A 23960-nucleotide genomic window follows, 5' to 3' on the forward strand; every position below is an offset into this window, starting at 1 on the left:
GTGCTCAACAAAAGGTGTGCAGATTGATCAAGTCTCTTTATGGACTAAAATAGACATCTAGCCAATGGAATCTTAAGCTTACTAAAACTTTGTTTGATTTTGGCTTCACCCAGAGATTTTATGATTATTCCTTATTCACACAGAAAGCAGAAGGGAAGTTAGTTGTTCTAGTTTATGCGGATGATCTATTGATCACGAGAAATGATGCTACATTGAATCAGATTTCAGGATACTAAGACCACCATTTTGCAGCACAATTCCAAGATCAAAGATCTTGGTGATCTCAGATTCTTTCTTGGAATTGAGTTTTGCTAGAAGCTATGAAAGCATTCTTATGCATCAGAGGAAGTATGTACTATAATTGATCTCTGAATTGGGGCTTTCATGGTCTAAGACCTGTTGGATCAACCATGGAGCTTAATGTCAAGTACACCATTGTTGAATTTGATAAACATGTTGGTGATAATTCTGATGGCTTCTTGCCATCCAGGGGATATTAGAGACTTAGTAGGGAGATTGCTATACTTAACAGTGATTAGACCTGATATCAACTTTGTCTTAGTCAATTCATTAAACATCCCAATGCTTCACTCATGGAAGCTTTTATTAGGATTGTCCGATACCTGAAACAGTGTTCAGGATTGGGGATTTACTCTCAACAACTTCTTCCTCTCAGTAGGCAGTGTATTGTGATGTTGATTGGGATGCTTGCCCCGACATCAAAAGATCTCTAACAAGGTATTTCATCGAGTATGGTGATTCTTTGATTTCTTGAAAATCTAAGTAGGTAACTATATCTAGGAGCTCAGCAGAGGCCAAGTATAGGAGCTTAGCTACTACAGTTGCTTAGATTGTATGGTTGACTAGGTTGTTGAAAGAACTGGAGATATCTATTTGTCTGTCCTTGTATATTGTGATAGCAAGTCTGCCATGCAGGATTGCTGCTAATCATGTATTTCATGAATGTACGAACCACATAGATATTGGTTGTCATTTCTCTGAAATACGATTCAATAGTCTACCAATTCCTTCATATTTGGCCTCTACTGACCTACTAGCGGACGTACTCACCGAGGGACTCTGCAAGGTCCAACACACACATTTCTTGTCCAAGCTAGGACTGAAAAATATTCTCAATGTGCCTGGCTAGAAAGGGGGTGTAAAGATAAATGCAGACCAACTACCTAAACTTCGTATAGCTAACTTGTTATTTGGTTAAATATAATAAGTGCGAAGCTTTTAAGAGTGTGTTTTAAACTCTACTATAGTTAATGTTGACTAATGTGGTTAGGTGGAAGTTAGCTTACATAGCAGTTATTTCATTCATTCAACAAAACAAGATTCCTTTTCTACTTCTGCAAATATCTTGAGTAGGTTGGTGAGTTTTTCCGACATTTTCCCTTCTTTCATCAGTGGAATTTCCTTGCATGGAACTTGACATATTTATCTCTTACTATACAGTGTGAAAAAAGCTCAACAAAAATTAGCTTAACAACGCCCATGTTCTTTACGATAAAATCGAGCAGCAAATTTTGAGAGCTTAAATTTAAGATATAACTAAGCTCCAATAGAGTTCTCAATGCAATACATATATCACCTCCCTGTGCCACCATCAAGAATAAAATGTTTGTCGCCTATACGAATGGAAACCGTTATGATGAACAATGTACATGATAATCTTTTGAGGCTTGATCACCATGGAATTTACGGGGTGACTTTTCATAGCAATGTGCCCCTGATAACTTAAAAGGCAAAGTCAATCAACTACATCTTTAGTCTTCAAGTGCTGCAATCTCGTACCTAACTTCTTCTAAATGTTCATTTATTGCCATTACTGCATCTTGAACACCTTGGATAGCCTCCTTGAGAGCATTATCAAATTCTGCATCAGCTTCTGCTTCTTCAGTGCCTGAAGCTTCGGTTATCTTCTGGATGTGCACGCATTCATGTCCAGTTGGCTTACTAAATCTACAATTTTCATGACTCACCAGATGCTCTGAGGGGCGGCCAGCTCTTTTCAAGACTTGTATTGTGGCGGTCTGCCAGACAAATTGCGAGAAAACATCAAGCAATGGAATCGTGCCATGTATCTCAAATACAGACAACATACATAGCAGCAGCACTCTAAACATAGAAAATTTGGACTAATTCTTGAAACTAGGATACATAGGAAGAGAAAAGTTAATCATGAAAAGATAGTTTGAGCACGGATTCTGGAGAGAATAAAAATATACCACTTTGTTCCAAATTATATAGAACTCTTCCCTTTTAGTTTGTTGCTAAGAGATTGAGACCTTTCTACATTTAGAAACACAAACATATAAAGACATGCTCTTAAAGGAAGTGTGACACAAGAAGTTTAACATCCCTTAAGGTTACTTCTCATTTTTATATACATTTAGGTTATCTATCAAAAGTCCATCTTTCTTTCTTAAAGTCGTGTCCAGCCAAACACTGTCAGAGCCTATTTGGATTGGCTTTTGGTTTTTGACTTATAAGCGAAAAGCCATAAGTTAGAAATTTTAACTTGTGACTTTTAGTTTATTTTAATCATTTTAGCTTAAAACCAAGTGCTTATAAGCACTTTTTTAATTTACTCAAACACTCCAAAAGTGCTTAAAAGCTATTTTAGCTAAAAAGCACTTAAAGTAAGACGGTCCAAACAGGCTCTTAGTGTGGACACCATTTACAGATTGGTAGTCAAGTCCTGATTGACATTTGAACGGAATGAGGTAGTGTAATATTTTTTACATACTGTAAAGCAAGATATCAAGAAAAGAAGTCATACAATAAATGATCTTCAGAGAAATCCATCACACTATTATGAAACCTTTAGATGACTTAAATAATAATGTGCGCACACAAAAATAGGAGAAAAGTGAAGTTTTACCCTTACTTTTTTGTTTTCATCAGCATGAATTTATTGAATGCAACAAATTTGTTTTTTTTTTTTGGGGGGGGGGGGGGGGGGGGGGATGCAAGAGTATCCAAACCATATGTCCAGTAACAGGAAGAGCCAAAACTTGTTTGATACATATCCCCACCCACACCCTTTTTTAATATCGTTAACAAATATCCCCTTATCGCAATGTCTACCAATATTTTATAAAGCCCTTGAAATACAGTACATGATCCTTTCCTATTTGGAATCAGCCTGTCTGTTCCAGCCTATTCCATTTATCAGTCTCCCTGCCAACTTTAGTTTAAGGTATTTGCCTTACCATCATCCAATCGCAAAGGTAAGCACTCTTATGGCAATATGTTTCAGACAGATCCTCAAACTACAATTCAATTAAAAATGGAGTACTAAACAGCTGCTTCCAATTATCACAAGCCAACTTTTGTAGGTGGTCATAAGCTTCTTATCTCCATCACCTTTATACTGGGATGGATTATAAACAAGCCCACCAATGATCTGACTAACAAAAATGAAATGGGCCAGTCTTTCTCATATCAAACAAATGTTTTAAATATAAGGATATTAATCAAACTGGGCATGAAACCTAGACAAACTATTCTAACCAAATAGAAGCAACAAATGTACCATCACGAGCATAAAAAGAAATTGAGGGCTCACAAAATAATTCAAGATCAGGACATGTGAACCTTTTGAGCATTAAGCATGTAATAAAAGTTGTCTCGAATACTTAGTTACACAATCCAACTTCACGGGTCAGTATTTACAACCCCCTATTTGTCCAAAGTGAATTCAATACCCCCTAAAAAGTGTTCTGGCAAAGGATGTGTTATCAATTGCCTTAAAGTGCGTGAGAAGAAAGAGAAAATACTAAAAGCAGCCAAACTCATTTTCTTATTGGTTTTTAAAAAAGTAACAGTACTTAATTAGTTATTTTTATTATTTTTTCATTTTAGGTTTTCTTTTCCCAATTTATGATTTTGTTTTTTATTCTTCTTTCTTGTTTGTCTTCTTCCCTATCACCTTTTTTCCCAAAACAGACAACCATACCTTCCTTTTTCCACTCCCTTCACACCACCACTATTGATTTCAATTCTACCTTCACTCATAAATATATTACATTCTTTCAACATAGTTAATGTAGTTTTGGGAATGGAATATTGAGGAGTTATAGGTAATAAATTATTGGTCAAAATATATTATCCTCCTCCTTACAGTGTTTTCATAGAGAAATTTGTTGGTGAATTTAGTATTTGGATCTATTTGGAAAGTCACTTGGTAATTGAAATAGGTGTAATTACATATCCTAGTAATTACACAGTAGAATAAATACGACATCTTGTTTGTTTGTAATAAAGTACAGTGCAATTACAAGCGTACTGTTTGATTGCACAAGTTACTTACACAGTTAAATTATTCTAAGAAATAAAATTTACCAATCAAAAAGCTAAAAGTTAATATTTGACAAATATGTGCCATTAAATGATATTAAATTAGGTATAGAAGATAAATATTGTTTCTTGAAAACATCTTAATTAATAATCATATATTAGTAAATAATATTGTAAAAAAAAGTATAATTTAATAATATTTTAATTTAATTAATATTGTAAATTAATTTGTAAGAATATCATAGACTAGATGTTTGACAAAAAGATTAATATTTATAAATATAATGCAATAACATTATTCACATACTATGTATGTTGCACGGACTCTTCGTTTTTGCCGCCGAACCCGTCTCAACATGAGACGGGTGCGAGTGTGGGGTGCATCTCCGATTCGGTCAACTCCGTCCGGATACTTTGACCGAGTCAAGTTGGGGAAGAAGAGAACTATTTCAATGGCCACCGGAAGTCGAACATATTTTCTTGGATGAACTACATAAAGAATAGCTAAAAGAGATGTCGACATTTTTGCTGAAAAACTTGACATTATCTCTGACGATCAGTGACGAACTTGTAAGTTACGAGATCTCTCGATTCCACTTTTTCATAAGGACTTCGCTGAAACAATAGAGAGAAGCTGAAGCGAATAGATTTCTGGGGAGAAGAAACGAACAGAGAAGATCGTTTTGGTTCCTTATGGAAAAGAACAGAGGACAGCAATGGAGATTGAGGGACTACAGTAAGCCGTAATTCCTTTTCTCTTCATAGTGAAGATTACTTTTGTTTTGGGCTTGGTGTTGGACCAAGTGCCCAAGTCTGCTTTGTAATTGCATAATTTTTTTCTTGGACAAAAACATATATTTTTATAATGTATATGTAATTAATATTAATATTAATAATTCACATAAAATATTTATCGTTGTAGCAATTTTATCCGCCTACCTAGGCAACCAATGAGGTATCCAAATATATTGTGTGATATGTTCCTAGTTTTTAGGTAAAACCTACTTTCCATACAAATTATATCCTTATCTACTATATTCAACAAAATACTTTCGTTATATAAAATACCTTTCTATACAATATCATTTGATATAATAAATTTATACCAAGAATAAATATCCCATAATATAGCAATAAATTTACTTTGCCACAAATTATATTTATGCCAAAAAGAAAATACATGATATATTTTAGATATAAAAAATTATACCATACATATACTACATATATATTCATATAATAAACATTTTTCCTTTACAAAAAAATAATAGTTTCAATAGAATAATTTGTACCATGAATATTTATCCCATAAATTTATACCAATACTATAAGAATAATCCGACTTTTTTCATAGAAGTATATTTATGCTATAAAATATATGGTATATATTTAAGATATAAAAAAAGTATATCCTGCATATATTTAAAATAAAAGCTGTGAAAAATCCTACAAAATAATACTTTACATATAAATTTATACCATGAATATTTATTCCATAAATGTATACCATAATAAAATAATAATTTCTTTTATCTAAATTATATTTATACCATAAAATACATAATATATTTTGGATAATATAAGAAATTATACTATTCATGTATTACGTATAAAAAATCATATGTAATAATATTATTAATATTGATTTTATATAAATATAAGAAGTGATACTAAAATAAAAGTAATAGTTCTTTACGAAATTTTCGAATTTAGTGGCTAATGAAGATTTGTGAATGATGGCAAATAAAGATGAGAGAGAAATATTTAATTAGTCACGATTTTTATCTTTTTTCGTGTTAATAACAACTGTTTAAATTTTTTATTAAAATTACTATATATGTGATAAAAAAATTTATATTTGTACTCTTTCCGTCCATATTAGATGGGCACTTTGTATTTTACACGGTAATTAAAAAATCATTAATAGATTGTTTAACTTTACTATTTTACCATTTGCTCATATTAATTAGTCTCTTCCAAAAAAGAAATTTTTGGATCTTCAAAATTTGTTTAAACTTTCAAAGCATATTAATTATAGGGGTAAAATGAGAAAAAATTAATTAATTTTATCTTAATTTAGTAAGTGGTTAAGTAATATGAAACAAATATTTTTAGTAAGATGTTAATCTAATATTGGACGGAGGAATAATATTTTAAAAGTAATATTATTTCTGTAGTTAAGTTTTGAGAAAGGTCTTATCATATAATGTTCCCTTGGTTCTTTTGTTTTATAATAAGTGGACTTGGGTCCAGCTTGAATTTAAAAAAAAATTACTCAATATTTAGATTGTGCTAATTTTAACTTTCTTTTCTTATAAAATGAATTATGATTTTTAAATTAATTAGTAGCATGTTAATTTTTGATAGTTAGTTTATATTTTTAAATGGCTCAAAGTGCGTACAAATTTACTAGTTGAACATAATTAACCCTTTTATTAAATTTCATATTCTTTGATTGTAATCTTTTCGTATTTCTTTTAAATAGTCTTAATTATTACATTATTATAACTTAAAATATCTCTTTTATGTGATAATAAAATATGTAAATTTTAGTTTCAAAAAATAAAAAAATTATATTTAAATATATATAATACAAAACTTAGAAATTTGAATATCGAAAAAATAAAAAATACTATAAAATTTAGGACACAAGGAGTTAAAAACATCAAACAATTTATAAGTTGTATCACGTACCTTTGATGTTAATTAAACTTAAAATTCTCAAATTAAATTAAGCATGTGATTAATATGAAATCACTAATGGAAGGAAATTATGACTTAGTCACTAAATTGTAGAAAAGATAAAGATCGTTTCTTATTAGATGATTTGATTCCTCCTATCAATATAAGTTTTGAACTATCGAAATACTTGAGATATAATTATGTATTTGATAGGAAATAACGATTGGCTTTATCTGACAATAAAAAGATATATACATTATTATATTAAGGATTTTGTCTTGTTAAATCATTTGTCTCTACCTATCAATACAAGCTTTGACCTATCGAAATACTTGAAAAATATAAGTATGATTGATTTATCCGACTAATTTAACTAATAACAATATACATATACTATACTATACATATACATATACTATACTATACTATACTATACTATACTATACTATACATATATATATATATATATATATATATATATTACACACACAAAGAGAGACTTATCTGACTAATTTAACAAATAACAACAGACACTATTATACTAAGGATCATTTCTTGCTAGATCACTTAATTCATTTTGTCCATACAAGTGCTTTAAGGATCCCGTCTTGCTAGATCTTTTGATTCTTCTTATCAATACAAGTTTTGAATTATCGAAATACTAGAAATGTAAGTATGATTGGTTTATAAGACTAATTTAACTAATAACAATAGGCACACTATTATATTCAGTTGCTCCTAATGGTGGTGGAAATAGAACATGGTCATGTAAAACTATTGCAATAAAATAGTTATTGGATCATATAATAAAGTAAAAGCACATCTCTTGAGATTATCTGGTCATGAAGTTCAAACATGAAAAGAAATTCATGCTGATATATTTGCAGCTTTGAAGTTGGAGCATGAACAAGCTGAACGGAAAAAATCACCCATTCATGTCGATGCAAGAAAGAAAGTTGATTATGTATTACTTTCGGAGGGTACTGATTTACTCCAAAAAAAAAAGAGTTCGAAGAGTGGAGGTATAGGAAAATCCATCGGCATCTATGAGAGAAACACAACTGATAAATTAGCAACAAGAATGTTCTATGCATCAGGTTTATCATTCAATTTTGCAAACTCTCCCTATTTCAAAAAATATTCAAAGTTTCTAGCTGAAAATTCTATTCCCGATTATATTCCCCCATCACATAATAGGTTGAGAACAACTCTTTTGGCTCAAGTGGAGGTCCAATGTTTTTAAATTCAATCAATTCTAGTGGGATAATAAAGGATGGAGAATATATTGCTAACTTGTTTATTGAAGCAATAGAAAAATGTAGGTTCAAACAATGTTATTCAAGTTATTACGGATAATGCAAGTAATATGAAACTTGTCGGTACTATGGTGGAGCAAAAATTTCCTGTTATATTTTGGACTCCTTGTGTTGTTCATTGTTTGAATCTAGCTTTGAAAAGTATGTGCCAAAATCACCTCACTTTAATAATTGCAAATGGATTTTAGAATTACTTAGTGAAGTGAGTAATTTGAAGAATTTAGTTGTGAATCATGACTTGGCACATGCACTTTTTCAAAAACATTCGGATTTGTGCTTATTGAAAGTTGGTGAAACAAGATTTGCCTCACACATTATTATTACCACCCGAGTTCGCAAAGTGAAATCGTCCTTAGAGAAAATGGTCATGGATGATGAATGGAAGAATTATAAGGGGGATAAGGGAATTGAAGCCAAAACCCGTGAAATAAAATCTCTTATAATGAATGATGAGAAGTGGGATAGTATTCACTACTTTTTAGAATTTACGGAACCAATTGTTGATATAATTAGAAGTGCCTATATTGATGGTCCAAAATTACATCTCATCTATGATATGTGGGACTCAATGATTGAAAAGGTCAAGAAAGTAATCTTTGAGCATGAGGGGAAAGATCTCATTTCCGGTCAATCAAACTTTTTTGATACTATTCATGATATTCTTGTGGCTAGGTGGAACAAAAGCAATACCCCCCCCCCACATTGTATGGCACACCCTTTGGTTCCTAAGTATTATCATGAATCATGGCTTCAAGGAGAAAATGGAATTCGGAGGCTAGCTCCTAATGAAGATAGAGAAATTTCATTTAATAGAATGAAGTGCTTTCCAAGGTACTTTAAAAATTCTAATGAAATGAAACAAGTCTCATTGGAGTATGGATCCTTTTGTAGTGGAAGTGGTTATTTTGGTGAGCCTCATGTGATTTGAGACTATGATATGGATCCTTTTGTAGTGGAAGTGGTTATTTTGGTGAGCCTCATGTGATTTGAGACTATGATGTATGAAGATTCTCTTTTTGGTGGGCTAATCACGGGGTCTTGGCTCTACTTTTGCAACAATTAGCTTACAAGTTGCTTACTCAACCGGCTTCTTCATCTTGTTGTGAAAGAAATTGGAGTACTTATTCTTTGATTCACAAATCAAGAGAAATAAGTTGACAACTTCAAGAGCCGAAGATTTAGTGTTTGTACATTATAATCTAAGGTTACTATCTCGCAAGAAAGAAAAATATATAAATGGGCCGAGCAAGTATTGGGATGTTGGTATGTCTACATTTTCTTTACTATTTTCCTCAATTATTTATTTTGCATGACCATTTTTTTCTCTTTATATAAAATCTTCTAATATATCTATTATTTTTAATGTATTTTAGGTGGAGATCGGTTTGATATTGATGAGACAACTAATGGTCTAACCAAACTATCAATAGATGAACCTCAAATTGAAGGTGTGGTATTTGAGGAAGAATTTGAAGATTTGGAAGAAGTTGAAGAAGATGCGGAAGAATAGCTAACTTAAATAACTTGACAATTGACATTTGACAATACTTTGTTGTTATGTAGTAGCTATGAGTTATGACTTGAGTTAAGTTGAGATAATCTCTTGTTTTTCATTAAATAGTAATTTTTTACTTGGTGTATTGAATATTAATTAGTAATTATGAGTATCTTTGTTTGTGTCTTAAATCTTAAGTATTTTTAGTTTTCCACTTTTACTTTGTTTCAAAAGATACTATCCTTGGTCTAAGGTTAGTTCTTCTTTTCAATTTTTAAAAATTATTTTAGTTATATATTTATTCTATTGTAATATGCTTTTAATGTTTAGTTGTTATTTTGTTGTGTTCATAGGAAAAATGGAAGAGCAATCTCATCTTGGAGAATGGAAGATTGAATTCTACAATATACATGTAAGTATATCACAACATATCTCTCAAATTTAGAATATCTTTATAACTATATTCTTATAATATTGAATATTTTTAACCGAATTCCCCCACCAGTATCCATACTCAGATTCGCATCCCCGAATCTTAAAATTTAGATTTTGTCGAATCCAACTCTCGGATTCGTATCCGTCTCAGACACCCGCACCCGAGTCCGAGCAACTTAGTTCACATATATGACAAATATAATCTATCAATTACAATAACATACACTATGAAATCCCACTAAGAAGGGTCTGGGGAGGGTAGAGTATACGCACACCTTATCACTACCTTGTGGAGGTAGAGAGATCATCGGCTCAAGTGCAGCAAACCAAAATAAAGGAAGAAGAAAACAATGAAGAAAGCATAACAGTTAATAAGAAAAGCAGTGTAAAGTCTACAAAAAAGAAAACAGTAACTACATATGACAAGAACTACAATGGTACGACTAGTACTACGATAGGCACTAACAAGCCTAAACCTCCGCAAGGCAAGACAACACTCTACCCCTACTAACATCTACCCTAATATGCAACATCCATTCCTTCCTATCTAGAGTCATGTCCTCGATAATATGAAGTTATGTCATGTCTAATCACCTCTCCCCAATACTTTTTCAGCCTACCTCTATTCCTCCGCATACCCCCTACAACCACCCTCTTGTACCTTCTCACTGGGGCGTCTGCACACCTCCTCTTTACATGCTCAAACCATCTTAGTCTCCGTTTCCCTCATTTTGTCCGTCATAGAGGCCACTCCCACCTTCTCCCAAATAATGTCAACGTCCCCATCTCTGCAACATGCATATTCTAAACATGTGAGTTCTTAACAAGCGAGCACTCCACCCCATACAATAACAATCTAACCACCACTCTGTAGAACTTACCTTAAATTTAGGTGGTACCTTCTTATTACACAAGACTTTAGTGGCAAGCCTCCATTTCATCCATTCCACCCCAATACGATGGGTGACATCATCGTCAAGATACAAGGCAGTCGAAGTACCCGCCAACCTGCAGATCTCAATCTAGCGATGGGAACCACACTGCTGTCGTTGCCCGCATGGAGACTTCCCTTTGGGATAGGCAGGATATGGTGCCACAAATTGTAGTCTACTATCCAACTACCTTGGATTACGAACCCAAGATACTTGAAACTCTCTTGGTAATGGTTTGTGTGGCAAGCCTCACTTACACGTCTACTTCATCCAACGCAACACTGAATTTGCACTCCAAATATTCCGTCTTGGTCCTGCTCAATCAAAACCTTTGGACTCTAGAGTTTGTGTTCAAACCTCCAACCTAGCATTAGCTCTGTCCCATAACTCATCAATCAATACTATGCCGTCCGCAAATAACATACACTATGGAACCTCTTTTTGAATAGACCGCGTCAATTTATCCATTACTAAAGCAAATAGGAAAGGGCTAAGTACTGATCTCAGATGCAGACCTATCTCAACTGGAAAGTGCTCCGAGTCTCCTCCCACCGTTCTAACGCGAGTCTTGACTCCATCGTACATGTCCTTTATTGTCTTAATATAAATCGTCCCGACACCTCTAGTCTCCAAGCACCTTTAGAGGACATCCTTCGGGACTTTGTCATAGGCTTTTTCAAGGTCAATGAACACCATATGTAGGTCCCTCTTCATTACCAATATTTCTCCGTCAGTCTCCGTACAAGATGGATGGCTTCAGTAGTCGATCATCCCGACATGAATCCAAATTGATTCTCGAAAATGGACACTCCTCTCTCACCCTCATCTCCACCAATTTATCCCAAACTTTCATAGTGTGGCTTAACAATTTGATATTCCTGTAATTGTGACAGTTTCGAATATCATTCTTATTCTTGTACAATGGAACCATTGTACTCCACCTCCTTTCATTGGACATTTTTGCCATTTTAAGAGAAGAATTAAACAACTCAGTTAACCATTCCATACCTGCCTTGTGTGTGCTTTTCCAAAATTCCACCAGAATCTCATCGGGTCCGGTCGCTCTTCCTCTGCTCATTCTATTAATTACACGTTTAATCTCCTCAACCCTAAAACACCTACAGTACCCAAAGTCTTGAAGTCTTTCAGAGTGCACCAAATCACCCAAGTTTATGAAAGTATGTTTGTCTTTTTTCTTAATGAAGGTCTCTTCCACCAACACCTTGCCTTCCCCATCCTTGATGCACTTCACTTGATCCAAGTCACGAGTCTCTCTCTCTCATTTTTGCGAGCCTATACAATTTCTTATCCCCACTTTTGTCCCCTAGCTCAACATACAAGCATTCAAAAGTTGTTGACTTAGCCACCGTAACCACCAACTTAGCTTTTGTCTCCCTTGTGTTATAGACTTCCTTAAGCGTCCGCATCTCTTCCTCGTCCACGCACTCGACTAACTGTGTATATGCAGACTTATTTGCTTCCACTTTGCCTTGGACTTCTCCATTCCACCACCAATCACCTTGATGATCACTAAAGTTACCCCTCGATATTCCTAGCACTTCTTTAGTTGCTTCCTTGAAGCAACTGGTTAACTTATCCCACATGTTGTTCACATATCCGCTACTACTCCAGGCCCCCATACCAATCAACTTCTCCCACATCCAACCACCCTATTTAATCCTCAGTCGGTCATATAAGGTCTTCTTCCTCCTAACCTCTTAACCGCCAAGTCTATCACCAAAAGCTTGTGTTGGATAGTAAGATTCTCACTTGAGATAACCTTGCAATCCTTACAAATGCCTCTATCACTCGAGATAACCTTGCAATCCTTACAAATGCCTCTATCACCCTTCCTAAGGAGTAAGTAATCTATTTGAGTCTTACCTACCGTGCTACGAAAGGTAGCCAATGGTTCTCCCTCTTCGGAAAGCACGAATTAAAAATTACCAACTCAAAAGCTTTAGCAAAATCTAGAAGTGAAGCTCTGCCACCATTCCTCTCCCTAAAACCAAATCCTCCATAACCATCATCTAAGCTACTAGAAGTTGGCCCCATGGCCATTAAAATCTCCACCAATGAAAATCCTCTCCGTGTTTAGTATAACTCTTACTACCTCGTCCAAATTCTACCAAAAGAGCTCTTTGGTCTCCACGTTCAAGCCCACTTAAGGCCCATAAGCACTAATAACATTCAAAGTAAACCCACCAACGACTAGCTTAATCGTCATCATTTTATCATTATCCTCCTAACCTCCACCACTTACTCCTTAAGGTCCCCGTCTACCAAAATACCTACTCTCTTTCTATCCTCAAGTCTCCTGAGTACCACCACTTAAACCCATCCACATCTCGTGCCTTGGTACCTACCCATCTGGTTTCTTAGATATAAGCTATATTTATCTTCCTCTTCTTGAGAATCTCCAATCAATTGTATGTGAAAATGAACAACATGCAGTGTGAAATAACAAAACAATAGTACTAAAACAAATAAATTTAATTCAAAAATATGACTTAAATTCAAAATCCAAAAAAATGTTTAACATATTAATGAATACTCTTATGTCAAACTCCAACATAACACAAAGTAAGTTTCAACACAACTTAAGTACATATAATTAAAAAGAAAGGGAAACCATAAGTCTATAACCACACTCAACAACAAAATTCTACTTTAATAACACCACATACCAAGCTTGTCAACAACTCTCTTTTTAATATTCAGAGATGTAGTTTTAAAAACTAGAAAAATAATCTAGTTATGCTAAAAAAACAAAATTAAAAAAAACAAATAAGAAATAAAAAAATAAATACAAAAAATGTATGGAATCACAAAAACTAAAGGTAGGGAATGAGAAGAAAGAAAATAAAAGAAAAATATATTTAAATGTTTAAAATAATTTTAGAAGTAAAAATACAAAAAATAAATTAAAAAAATAGGAAAAAAGATAAATTAAAATGAAAAGAAATTAAAATAAAAATACAAAGGAAAGAATTAAAAAATTAAAACAACACACTTGAGAATTGGAGAGTGTAATTATACCCTCCCAATTACACCCAATTCCCTACCAACCAAGTAATTACTTGGCCAAACAAACAGGTCAAACTGTGTAGTTACACTCAAATCGAATAAACGGGTGGCTTTTCAAACATGCCATTAATTAAACAAAATGAAGGAGGAAAAGAAGAATAAAATAGATTACAAGTCGAGGGAAAATTTTCAATCGCCTCGGAAGATTAGCGCTCGTTGGCACCATTTTTTCCTACAACCAACAATCTAGGTGTGTGTTGGATTATTTTTATCACATTTTCCTCCTGTTTTATGTGATTCAAAATGTTACTGATAGTTTTGAAAAAAATATTATATTGTTGCGTGTGTTGTTGGTGATGGGTTTAGGTGTATATTGATGTTTAAAGCTCCGAATTATGGTGATTGAAAATTAAAAATAAAATAAAAAGAGAAGATGAATCAGAGAAAGTGATCGAGTATCAGTTGAAGCAAAGGGAATCGTGGAGTGGTAGGGTGTCCGTGGGAGAAGAGGGAATGGCAAAAGTATATAGGAAATTTGAAGGAGATGATGGAAGTGGAAAAAAGTGAAAATGGAGTGGTTTCACTGGGTATTTTGTTGTTTGGGGTGGCATATGACATGGCGGCGTGTGTAATACACTATCCCTCATAAGATTGGTTCTTCATTTTTAAGAGGGTACTAAATTTAAGGTCAGATGAAAAAATGGGGGGGGGGAGAGGGGGTAAACAATCACCCGTGAAGTTGAATTGTGTAACTAAGTTCTCAAAGACAAGTTTAGGGGGCATTTAATGTATTCTCTCAATGTTTTAACTACATTTAGAAGAGCCACTGATGAACAGAAACTGTCATAGTTTCCGGTCCCTCAATTTCTTCCACTACATGTTGTTTATTGTGATTTGGTTATCGTTTTATTTTGTTATGGTTATTGTTCCTTTTCTCTGTATGTTTTAGAATGTTTCCCTTATTATTTGTAACGTTTTCATTACTTTTGTTTTCTCCTTTTAAATCTACTTTGATATGTGTTAACTTGAGTTGAGGGTCTTCCAAAAACCACCTCTCAACCTCCACGAGATAGGGGTAAGGTTTGTGTACACTCTACCCTCCCCGGACCTCACTTGTGGGATTACACTGGGCAACTGGGCATGTTGTACTGATGCACAGAAAAAAAAGTCAAACAGAGCACATACTATTTCACAGCTAATATCTATAAAAAAAAAAAATAACTGCAAACTAAGTGACAGAAATACCAGTTGCAGCTTCATCTTTTCCTGATTTTGAACAGATCTCAAAAGTAGAGACAGATCCTCTCGGCAGCAATGGGCAGTTAGAAACTGAGACTCCATCTCAAGTACCTGGAGTGATGAAGATGCTCAGAAATTGCAAACATGGTGCCATTGTTCAGAGCTATAAGCCAAACCACAGTTACGAACGGCAGACAGTAGGATTATAACACCACTGGCAGCGTTGGGGTATAGTGAATGATGGAAGTGAAGGGATCATGATAGAGCATTATTAAGGAGCTTGTGGATAAGATGGATAAACTGTATTCTCATGTTTGCTTATGCATCAAGAGTTGGATGGTAGTTGAGGCCTATCCTGCTCGAACTCTCCAAAACTGTTGCTGCGCATGTGTCGGATTCTCCAAAAATACACTATTTTTGCAGTATCCGACACGCACCCATCAATTTTTTTAAACAGTCCGAGCAACATAGACTGAGGTTGTCTCAGTGTTATCAAAGGCAAAAAGCGCAAAAAAGCTCTAAGGTCCATTGGGGCTTTAAGCGCAAAGTGAAAATAAACCATGAGCTTTAATGAAAAAAGGCGCAAAGGGTGAAAAAAATACAAATATATATGTTTAGTCCAAGGACATGATTGACAAATTATGACCAAAGAAATTGAAAAAAAAATTATGATAAAGTGAAATATCAATTGTCACTTCTTCAGAAGAGGCTCATTGGTAAGGAAAAGTTTGCCTTAACCTTGATGACGAAACTAAAGCACACATAAAGCGAGGTGAAGCGCTTAACATGTTTTGAACCTTGCATAGCCTTTGACTCACTGGGTTGTCTACCTCTGAATACTTCTACAATCAGTCTTCGTACAACTATTATACGTAGTAAGAAAATTTATAAATATTAGTTAAGAGTGGCAGCGCTTGGTGTGGGTCAACAGGAGGGAAAGGGTCAAAGATGAACTTTTCATCCGTATCAGGAAGGAGGGTCTTCTTCTTTTGATAAGAACGTAACAATTAAGGAGGAATTTCTCATTGGCAGGATTAAGTATGGATTTGAGCGAACTGTTATTACACAGGTAAAGATGGGACAACGATCCAATCTCTAATCCTGTCTCCCCCTCCTTCGAAAACAAACCAGAAGCTGGATTAATATCTGCATGATGCACCACCATACTAACCTGCTTTGAACACTCATTAAATTCAGCAGTGATCGCACTGCATAGCTGTTGGTAGGTTGATTCTACTCCTGAAGCCATATAATCTTCAAAACCTCTGTAAGTCAAGGGGCATGAGCAAACCATTTAGAACTGTAACACATCCAGACTAGAAAATAAAAGAAAGATTATACCTCTTTATGCTCTAAAAGAAAACACAAACCGCAGGTCATAGCAATCAGAATTGACATGAAAGAATCTACAGTCAATATAATCAGATCATATTGGTTTCTACCCATAGATGTTGCAAATTAGGAATGAGAAACGGAAATACTTATCTATAGCTAAAACATCATTTCAGTAAGTAATGACTATTATAAGGCTTCAATGTCATATCAATTACCCATCTCCATCATCTTCCATGCTTGTTCTCTTACCTCCTTTACTTTTTCTTTTTAGTCTTTTCAGGGTTAGGATACTGTGGTTTCCAAGACATCACTGGAATTTGGCAAAACAGAAAGATCCTTTCTTCTGATCAGCAAATATTTGTTTTCATTTAAATAGAGGAACCAAGGAGGTGCTACATGATTTGTAAACAAAAAAAATATTCAACCCCAAAGAGATCAAACACTCCATATAATAAGCTATTCCATCCACGTTTTTATGTTTATACCCAACAACAACAACAACAACAACAACAACAACAACATCCCCAGTGAAATCCCTTTAAGTGGGGTCTGAAGAGGTAGAGTGTACGTAGACCTTACCACTATCTCGTGGAGGTACCCAAAAAAGAAAGAATAAATGTCTTAGAGCACACAAGTCTGTGCATGGTGTGCAAACTTCCTAGCAGCTTTTATTTCTTCACTTGAAAACAGGCAGGGGAATCGTTTCCAGGAAGATTTTGATGTGTTTGACTGGCCAATTAATTACTAGGTGAACATGGAATTGAGTGTAATTGAGGTGGAAAAATCACTCTTCAATTCTCAAGGGAGAGGTAAGAATTGCCGGTAATTATTTTGAAACTGTTATTGCTGGCAATTATTACAAGATGACTTTTCAAATTCTTTTAGCTTTACCTATACAACAACATCATACCGGGTGAAATCTCACTAAGTGGGGTCTGGAGAGGGTACAGTGTACGTAGACCTTACCACTACCTCGTGGAGGTAGAGAGGCTGTTTTGCAGAAGACCCTTTTTATTCTATCAAATATATTGTACTTTTAACACTCTTCTCTTCCATTCTTTTTCTCTCGTCCTCTAAAGATGTGTTGCTTTTGGTGCTTTTATATTTTTTATGAGCTTTTATATTTAAAAGTATCTTACTTTCTTTATTATCTTTGTTGAAATGAATATTTAATTTGATGAATTTTGGTTCATGATTATAACAGTTGAAAATAATAGCTCAATAGATCCACTGCTAGAGGTATTAGGTGGACTATGTCAGGTAGAACAGAAGAGGCATTATCAAACTGGAATACTGAGGGGGAAGGCAACACTAACAAAAGCAAATGGAGAATTGTCCCAGCTGTAATATGGTGGACTATATGGAAGGAGAGAAATTCTAGGTGCTTTGAAGGCAACAGCAGCTCTATACAAAAGTTAAAACTGAAGTGCATTATTAGATTTTGTTATTGGTGTACTTCCGAGGGTCTTTTGGAAACAGCCTCTCTATCTCCATGAGGTAGTGGTAAGGTCTGCGTACATCCTACCCTCCCCATACCCCACTTGTGGGATTTCACTGGGTATATTGTTGTTGTTATTGGTGTACTTCAGATTTTAAAAACAGAATAAATACACTCTTGATTGATGATGTGGCGTAGCTAGTGTGCTCACTCTTATAAGCATGTGAAGGGGAAAATAAGTTTAAAACTGATTAATACATCCAAATTTCATTTTTTAATTGGATACGTCACACATATTTACACTAAATTAATTATCATTATATCTTAAATTGACATCTTATTTTCTCTTCCTTTTTCCTTCCGTTTCCTATTTATTGCCTTTTGTTTTTCCAAGAAGACAGTCAATCACCACCTACTATGTTGTTTTCTTGTCAAAAGGATGTATCTGTTAAGGGCATCATTTGTTTTGCTCCTAGTTTGGATGAATATTTAAAATTTTCTGGTAGCTAGTTCTAATAAGTTCTCTCTTATTTAACCATCAGTTTGAAAAAAGAAATTGATCACCACTGCCTATAGTCACTAGTGACAACAACACTATCGGCGAAGAACCACAGCTGGCTATCACCTCTTTTCTCCCATTTGTTTTTCCTCTTTGCTAGACCATTTCCTCGTGCCAAAACAAAAAAATCAGTATTTGAATCCCAAAATGATCCCACCACATCAATCCACCATAACCGCTTTTTTTAACACAGCAATCCACCATAGGCGTTAACACACAATTCAGTCTGGACGCCTCCACCATCCTCCTCCCCTTCACCGCTGGCTTCCATGGCCATTACCTTCTTCAACTCTCCTCCACTCCAAAAATTCCAAATCTAGAGAAAATCCCACCTTAAAAAATCGCTTCCAATTCAATCTTCAATCTGATCACTACCCCACGGTATAAAACCCATTGGAGATTAATCTAGTGAAAGCAACTAATCAAAGGAGTAAGCAGGTGGGCCAAACTTCACTATCCTTGAGAAGAAAGGTGTCCATAGGATTTTTTAAGGTATTTCCTCACATGGACTTTTGAAGCCATTATCATCCCTTTAATGATGGAAGAAAGGGCGTTGGTAAAACATTAAAGAAAGGGGAACTAATAAGAAAAGGAAAGAAAATGGAATAAGAGAAGAAAAGAAGACAAAAAAAGAATAGGGAGAAAAAAATTTAAAAGGAAACTAGAAATATACGCTTTAGGTGTGTGCATTTTACCATTCATACAAAACTAATCATCATGTTTAAGGTGTGTATTTATTCTGTTTTAGAGAAGTATAGGGGGTAATAGGACCGGCCCAATATAAGTTTGTTACTAGAAATCCGAAATAAGTTCAAGGATGCTTTTCTGCCTTTACCCTAAAGAAAATTGAATTCGTAGTTGGTAATATATTTTTAAGGAAAAACAAGTATTTTAAATACCTAGTGATAAATAATATTTAATATTTTTCTACACACATATTTGGCATACTTTAAAGCTTATTTACTTGATCATCTGAAAAAGAAATATTTATTGTTTAATATGAATTGCATAGTGTCAATTTACGTGAACCTATTTGATGGATCATGGACCATGGAGTTTAAGAAAGAAAGGATGACTTTTGGAACTTAGGGGTTGTTTGGTTTGAATACAAGTTATGATGGATAACTTATGTTGGGATTAGTTATAGGATGACTTTTGGAACTTAGGAGTTGTTTGGTTTGAATACAAATTATGATAGGATTAGTTATGATGGGATAAGTTATGCTGAGATTATTTCTTATTAACTGTTTGGTTGTTGATTTAAAATAATATGCATTACATAATTTTAAAAACAAGTTGTTTGTCTACAAAATTACCCTTCACTTTATTTAGTTTTTATATTTTTTTTGCAAGCTTTAGTTATTCATTCTTAAAAATAAAACTTTCATCTTGTTTAGCTTAAATATTTTTGTGTGTATTTCCATGATTGTTTTGTATGTATTTACTTATAACACTTTCATTTTAATTAGCTTAAAAATAGAATTTTCATCTTATGTTTGTTAAAGTAAAAGAAAATTTATTATTTATATCACTTCATTTAAGCACATATCACTCTTAAATTGTAAAATATTAAAGTTATCTCCATTTTAATTGATATATAAAATATATGCTTTCAAGTGACTAAAAACATATATAATTAAAAATATGTAATTCAGTAGTAGAGAAATCAAAATATAAAAAAACATAAGAATTAGTCAAAAAAATTCATAGATAAAAATTATATTTATATAGTGTAAATTTTTAATAGAAAAATATGAAAAATTATCATAAAAATAAGGAATTGTGAATGTTATTATACATGATATAAAAAATTAATGTAAATATATATGAATGTGAAGAGTGATGTATAAAAAGGATTTAAAGGATATCTTTGTCATATTACCTATTTTATCCCGAGATTACTATACCACCCAAGGGGAGAGATAACTTATTTCGGTACTAATTATTAATTCAGGATAAGTTATCCCGGACTTGCCAACCAAACAACAAATTAAGTGGCACCATAATTTAATTCCAAGACTATTTGGGGTTATCATTCACACCAAACGACCCTTATTGTCTTAAAATTGTCATACTCCTTATGTTTTAATTTGTTTGTCCTATTTTCCTTTTTAGTCCATTTCAAAAAAAATATCTTTTTTTGGCAACACTTTAATTTCAACTTTCCACATGCATGTTTAAGGCCACAAGATTAAAGGATATTATGGTACATTCTATATATTTTTAATATAAGATCACAAGATTCAATAGTCTTTTTTACTTTCTTAAACTCCGTGTCAAGTCAAAACAGGACAATCAAATTGAAACAGAGAGAGTTTCTCAATAAGGGTAAAATGATAAGTTCATTAAACTTCTTCCAAATTTACAAAGAGGTCATTCTACTTTAGACGGACTAAACATAAATAGGTTCACATAAACTGAACCAGATGGAAGTAATTTTATATTTTAAAATTAAAAAATATTTAACTACGTAATTTATCTTTTTATGAAAATATTTTAAGTATTGTAATTATTCTTTTTCAACCAAACATAACACTGAAAATTACATTGTAATCAGTTTATGTCAAACAAACAGGTATTTTTGTAATTACTATATTGTGTAATTACTAAGTTGTGTAATTATTACCCTAGTAATTATATAGTAGTTTCCAAACAAAACCCTTGATCTTCCTAGCATGATACAGGCAATTCCATATAACCACAGGAATTATGCAGCTACAACTGAGTAGTGCAAGAAAAGATGGTTAAAAATTCTTCACCTGTTCAAAACATATAACATATAGTTCAACAGTGGTCTCACCCTCTTCTGATGATTTTGTTTAAGTTAATATAACTTCATTAACCACCACCACACTAAAGAACACTTCATAGCTGGAAATAGAAAGATCTCTTATCAGTGAATTCATGATCTAAGTCTTCTCAGTAAAGCCAAAACCTTTCTTCAAATGAGAGAAGCATCCAGCAGACTAGTTCATAAGAGAGTTGGCGTCAAAACATGCGAACAAAGAGAGAGTGCACAGCTCTATATTTTAACTTGAAACGGGCATTACCAATGCTCCACACCCTTCTTGTCAAAAGAAATCCAGGTTTACACTTCTTGATATAGATTCATCACAGGATGCATGACAAGGGTATTAGATATGAGAATCTAATCCATCTTCTTCTAAGACAAGTAAAACAAGGTATGTCAAGGTTTTTTTATTTTATAGGGAAACAAGGCATGTCAAGGTATTACATATGGTTGTAGGTAACTCGATCTCCTATTTAGTGACAATGCAAAATTTTGGAAGATGTATAAGCTCATCAACTATCAGTTTCAAAAAAGAAAAAAATAAGCTTTTCAACTATAACTATACCTGGATGACAGTTGAAATTGACTCGGAATTGGGATGTTCCTAATCCCTGAAGGTTTACAATTGTTGGCAATGCATGTTGGTGTCATCCTTGGTCCTAAGATCCCATAAATTTGATTTATGGAGATGTTAGCATATCCTCAGAGGTTGACTAAGCTAGAGCATTCTTTCGAAAACTTAACATGAAAGTAAATGATAGAACTTGAGTACAAATGAAGAAAAATAGGAGGAAAATCCTCTTGTATGGATAACAAGGATGACAGGTCTATCTTGAAGTCTCTTCCAATTAATTGATAACTAGCGAGGTGCTACTTCTAAATGAAGGAAGAGGGCTAAGGGACTTAACAACCCAGCAAAACTTTAGGTGGGTAGCATAGTAAATTGAAATGTATTCACAACATACTTGCAGGGATTGACTCAAGGTGATAATTGATGTATAATATGATGATTTTTCAGTTTCCCTATGCCCTTGTTAGCTCAATTTACGCTTTTGGAGGAAAGGATTTCATCAGTATATATAAGTTTGGCATAGCCGAAGGCGTGTTTAGCTGATTTATTCTGTTATTGGGTTTTGCAGTGCTTGTGGTTCCTTCTTGTATTACTCGGTTTCGAAAACCCAAAAAAGCAAATAAATGAAGAAGATTACCCATACCTCACTATAATACTCTAAAACAAATAGAAATAGATACGGCATACTCTTCCGACCAAAAATATAGAAAGTAACAAGGGAAAAAAAACAAGATTTATTTCACAAACAGAGCCCGATTGACGAGATTTGGTAGCAGAAACAGACATATAGGTGAATGAAACTCCTATTTCCTTACCTCTTCAGCCTGGCATAAGCTTGGGCTCTGCGTTGCTGCACAGTGAGAAATCTTCGAAGGACTGCAACAATTTTGAAAGAATCGCTCTCTGAACACTTACCTTCCTCCGAAATGTGTAGCTTCTTCTCGAATTCTTCCACCGTGCTGGGGTTCATAGCTCTACCTGATCTATTTCTCGACGAATTCGGCAGAAAATCTTGTATCTCCTCCTTGTTTTAATGGTCAATTTGCTGAAAATGAGAATTGGCCCAAAGACCGTTTGGATTGGCTTAAAAGAACAACTTTTATCTGTGAACTGTATTTAGAATTTTAAAGTGCGGAAAGTTATTTTTATAAATAAGCAGTTGAGTGTTTAGATAAAAATGCTTATGATGTGAATTTTAGAATTAAAAGAATAAAAAAAGGTAATTTGGAATTTAGTTAAAATACAAGAGATATAAAAGTAATTTTCATGATCAAAGAAAATGACTTTAAGCACTTTGGAAAAAAAAAGTTAGGAATCTTAACTTTTCATTTTTGACTGACTTTAAAAATTTTATGGCTTAAAATCAGCATTAGGCAAACACGTTCAAAAATTAAAAAGGGGTTTTAAGTTGGTATCCAAACGGGCTCCTAATCAGGCTAGTAATTATTAAACTAAGGCATCTCCAACCCTTTTCAAATTTTGTTGTTACCCTAAATTTAAATTTGATTCAAATCAAATCCAACCAACTCTAACAAATTTTACATCAAAAAAAATAATTTTTTTTATTTTTCTCTTTTTTCAATATTATATTATTTTTTTATTTTGTTTTTTTACAAAATCATCCTATAAAATTCATATTCTTTTCTTATATGACTAGTAAATTTTTTTATGCTTTATCACGATACGAAAACTCGAATTATAATGGCACCTACCAAAATACTTTTTTTAGAGAATGTTAATAAATTTCAAAATTCATTTCGTCGTCCAGTAGCAACGCCTATCTTTTTTATTTGTATCCGCCGGTAGGTAAGCTAACTCATAACCTGGAACGA

The 23960-nt window shown here is 33.6% G+C and overlaps 1 protein-coding gene across 2 annotated transcripts; it reads right to left on the reverse strand.

The window, feature by feature from the left end:
* Nucleotides 1–1483: 1483 nt before the first annotated feature.
* On the reverse strand, nucleotides 1484–23186 carry LOC129876298 (uncharacterized). Of its 2 annotated transcripts, XM_055951693.1 has the most exons (4): nucleotides 22944–23186; nucleotides 16606–16699; nucleotides 15441–15545; nucleotides 1484–2039 (listed from the first exon to the last, which is right to left on the reverse strand). In XM_055951693.1, the coding sequence occupies exons 1-4, from the start codon at nucleotides 23096–23098 to the stop codon at nucleotides 1773–1775; spliced, it is 621 nt and encodes a 206-aa protein (XP_055807668.1). In that variant the 5' UTR covers nucleotides 23099–23186; the 3' UTR covers nucleotides 1484–1772. The 2 variants fall into 2 exon arrangements, with proteins under 2 accessions (XP_055807668.1, XP_055807669.1); XM_055951694.1 differs by lacking the exons at nucleotides 15441–15545; nucleotides 16606–16699; nucleotides 22944–23186 and adding an exon at nucleotides 4616–5142.
* Nucleotides 23187–23960: the final 774 nt, after the last annotated feature.

The sequence above is a fragment of the Solanum dulcamara genome, chromosome 12 (assembly GCF_947179165.1).
Source record: "Solanum dulcamara chromosome 12, daSolDulc1.2, whole genome shotgun sequence".
Lineage (NCBI taxonomy): Eukaryota > Viridiplantae > Streptophyta > Magnoliopsida > Solanales > Solanaceae > Solanum > Solanum dulcamara.

Bases quoted from the DNA above. Each gene is read 5' to 3' on its own strand.
- LOC129876298 (XM_055951693.1), bottom strand. From the start codon at position 23,098: ATGAACCCCAGCACGGTGGAAGAATTCGAGAAGAAGCTACACATTTCG. The intron at 16,700-22,943 runs GTAAGGAAATAG...CTTGACTTACAG, and splicing joins GCTTATGCCAGGCTGAAGAG to AGGTTTTGAAGATTATATGG. The intron at 2,040-15,440 runs GTATTTCTGTCA...TTTGTCTGGCAG, and splicing joins AAAAGATGAAGCTGCAACTG to ACCGCCACAATACAAGTCTT.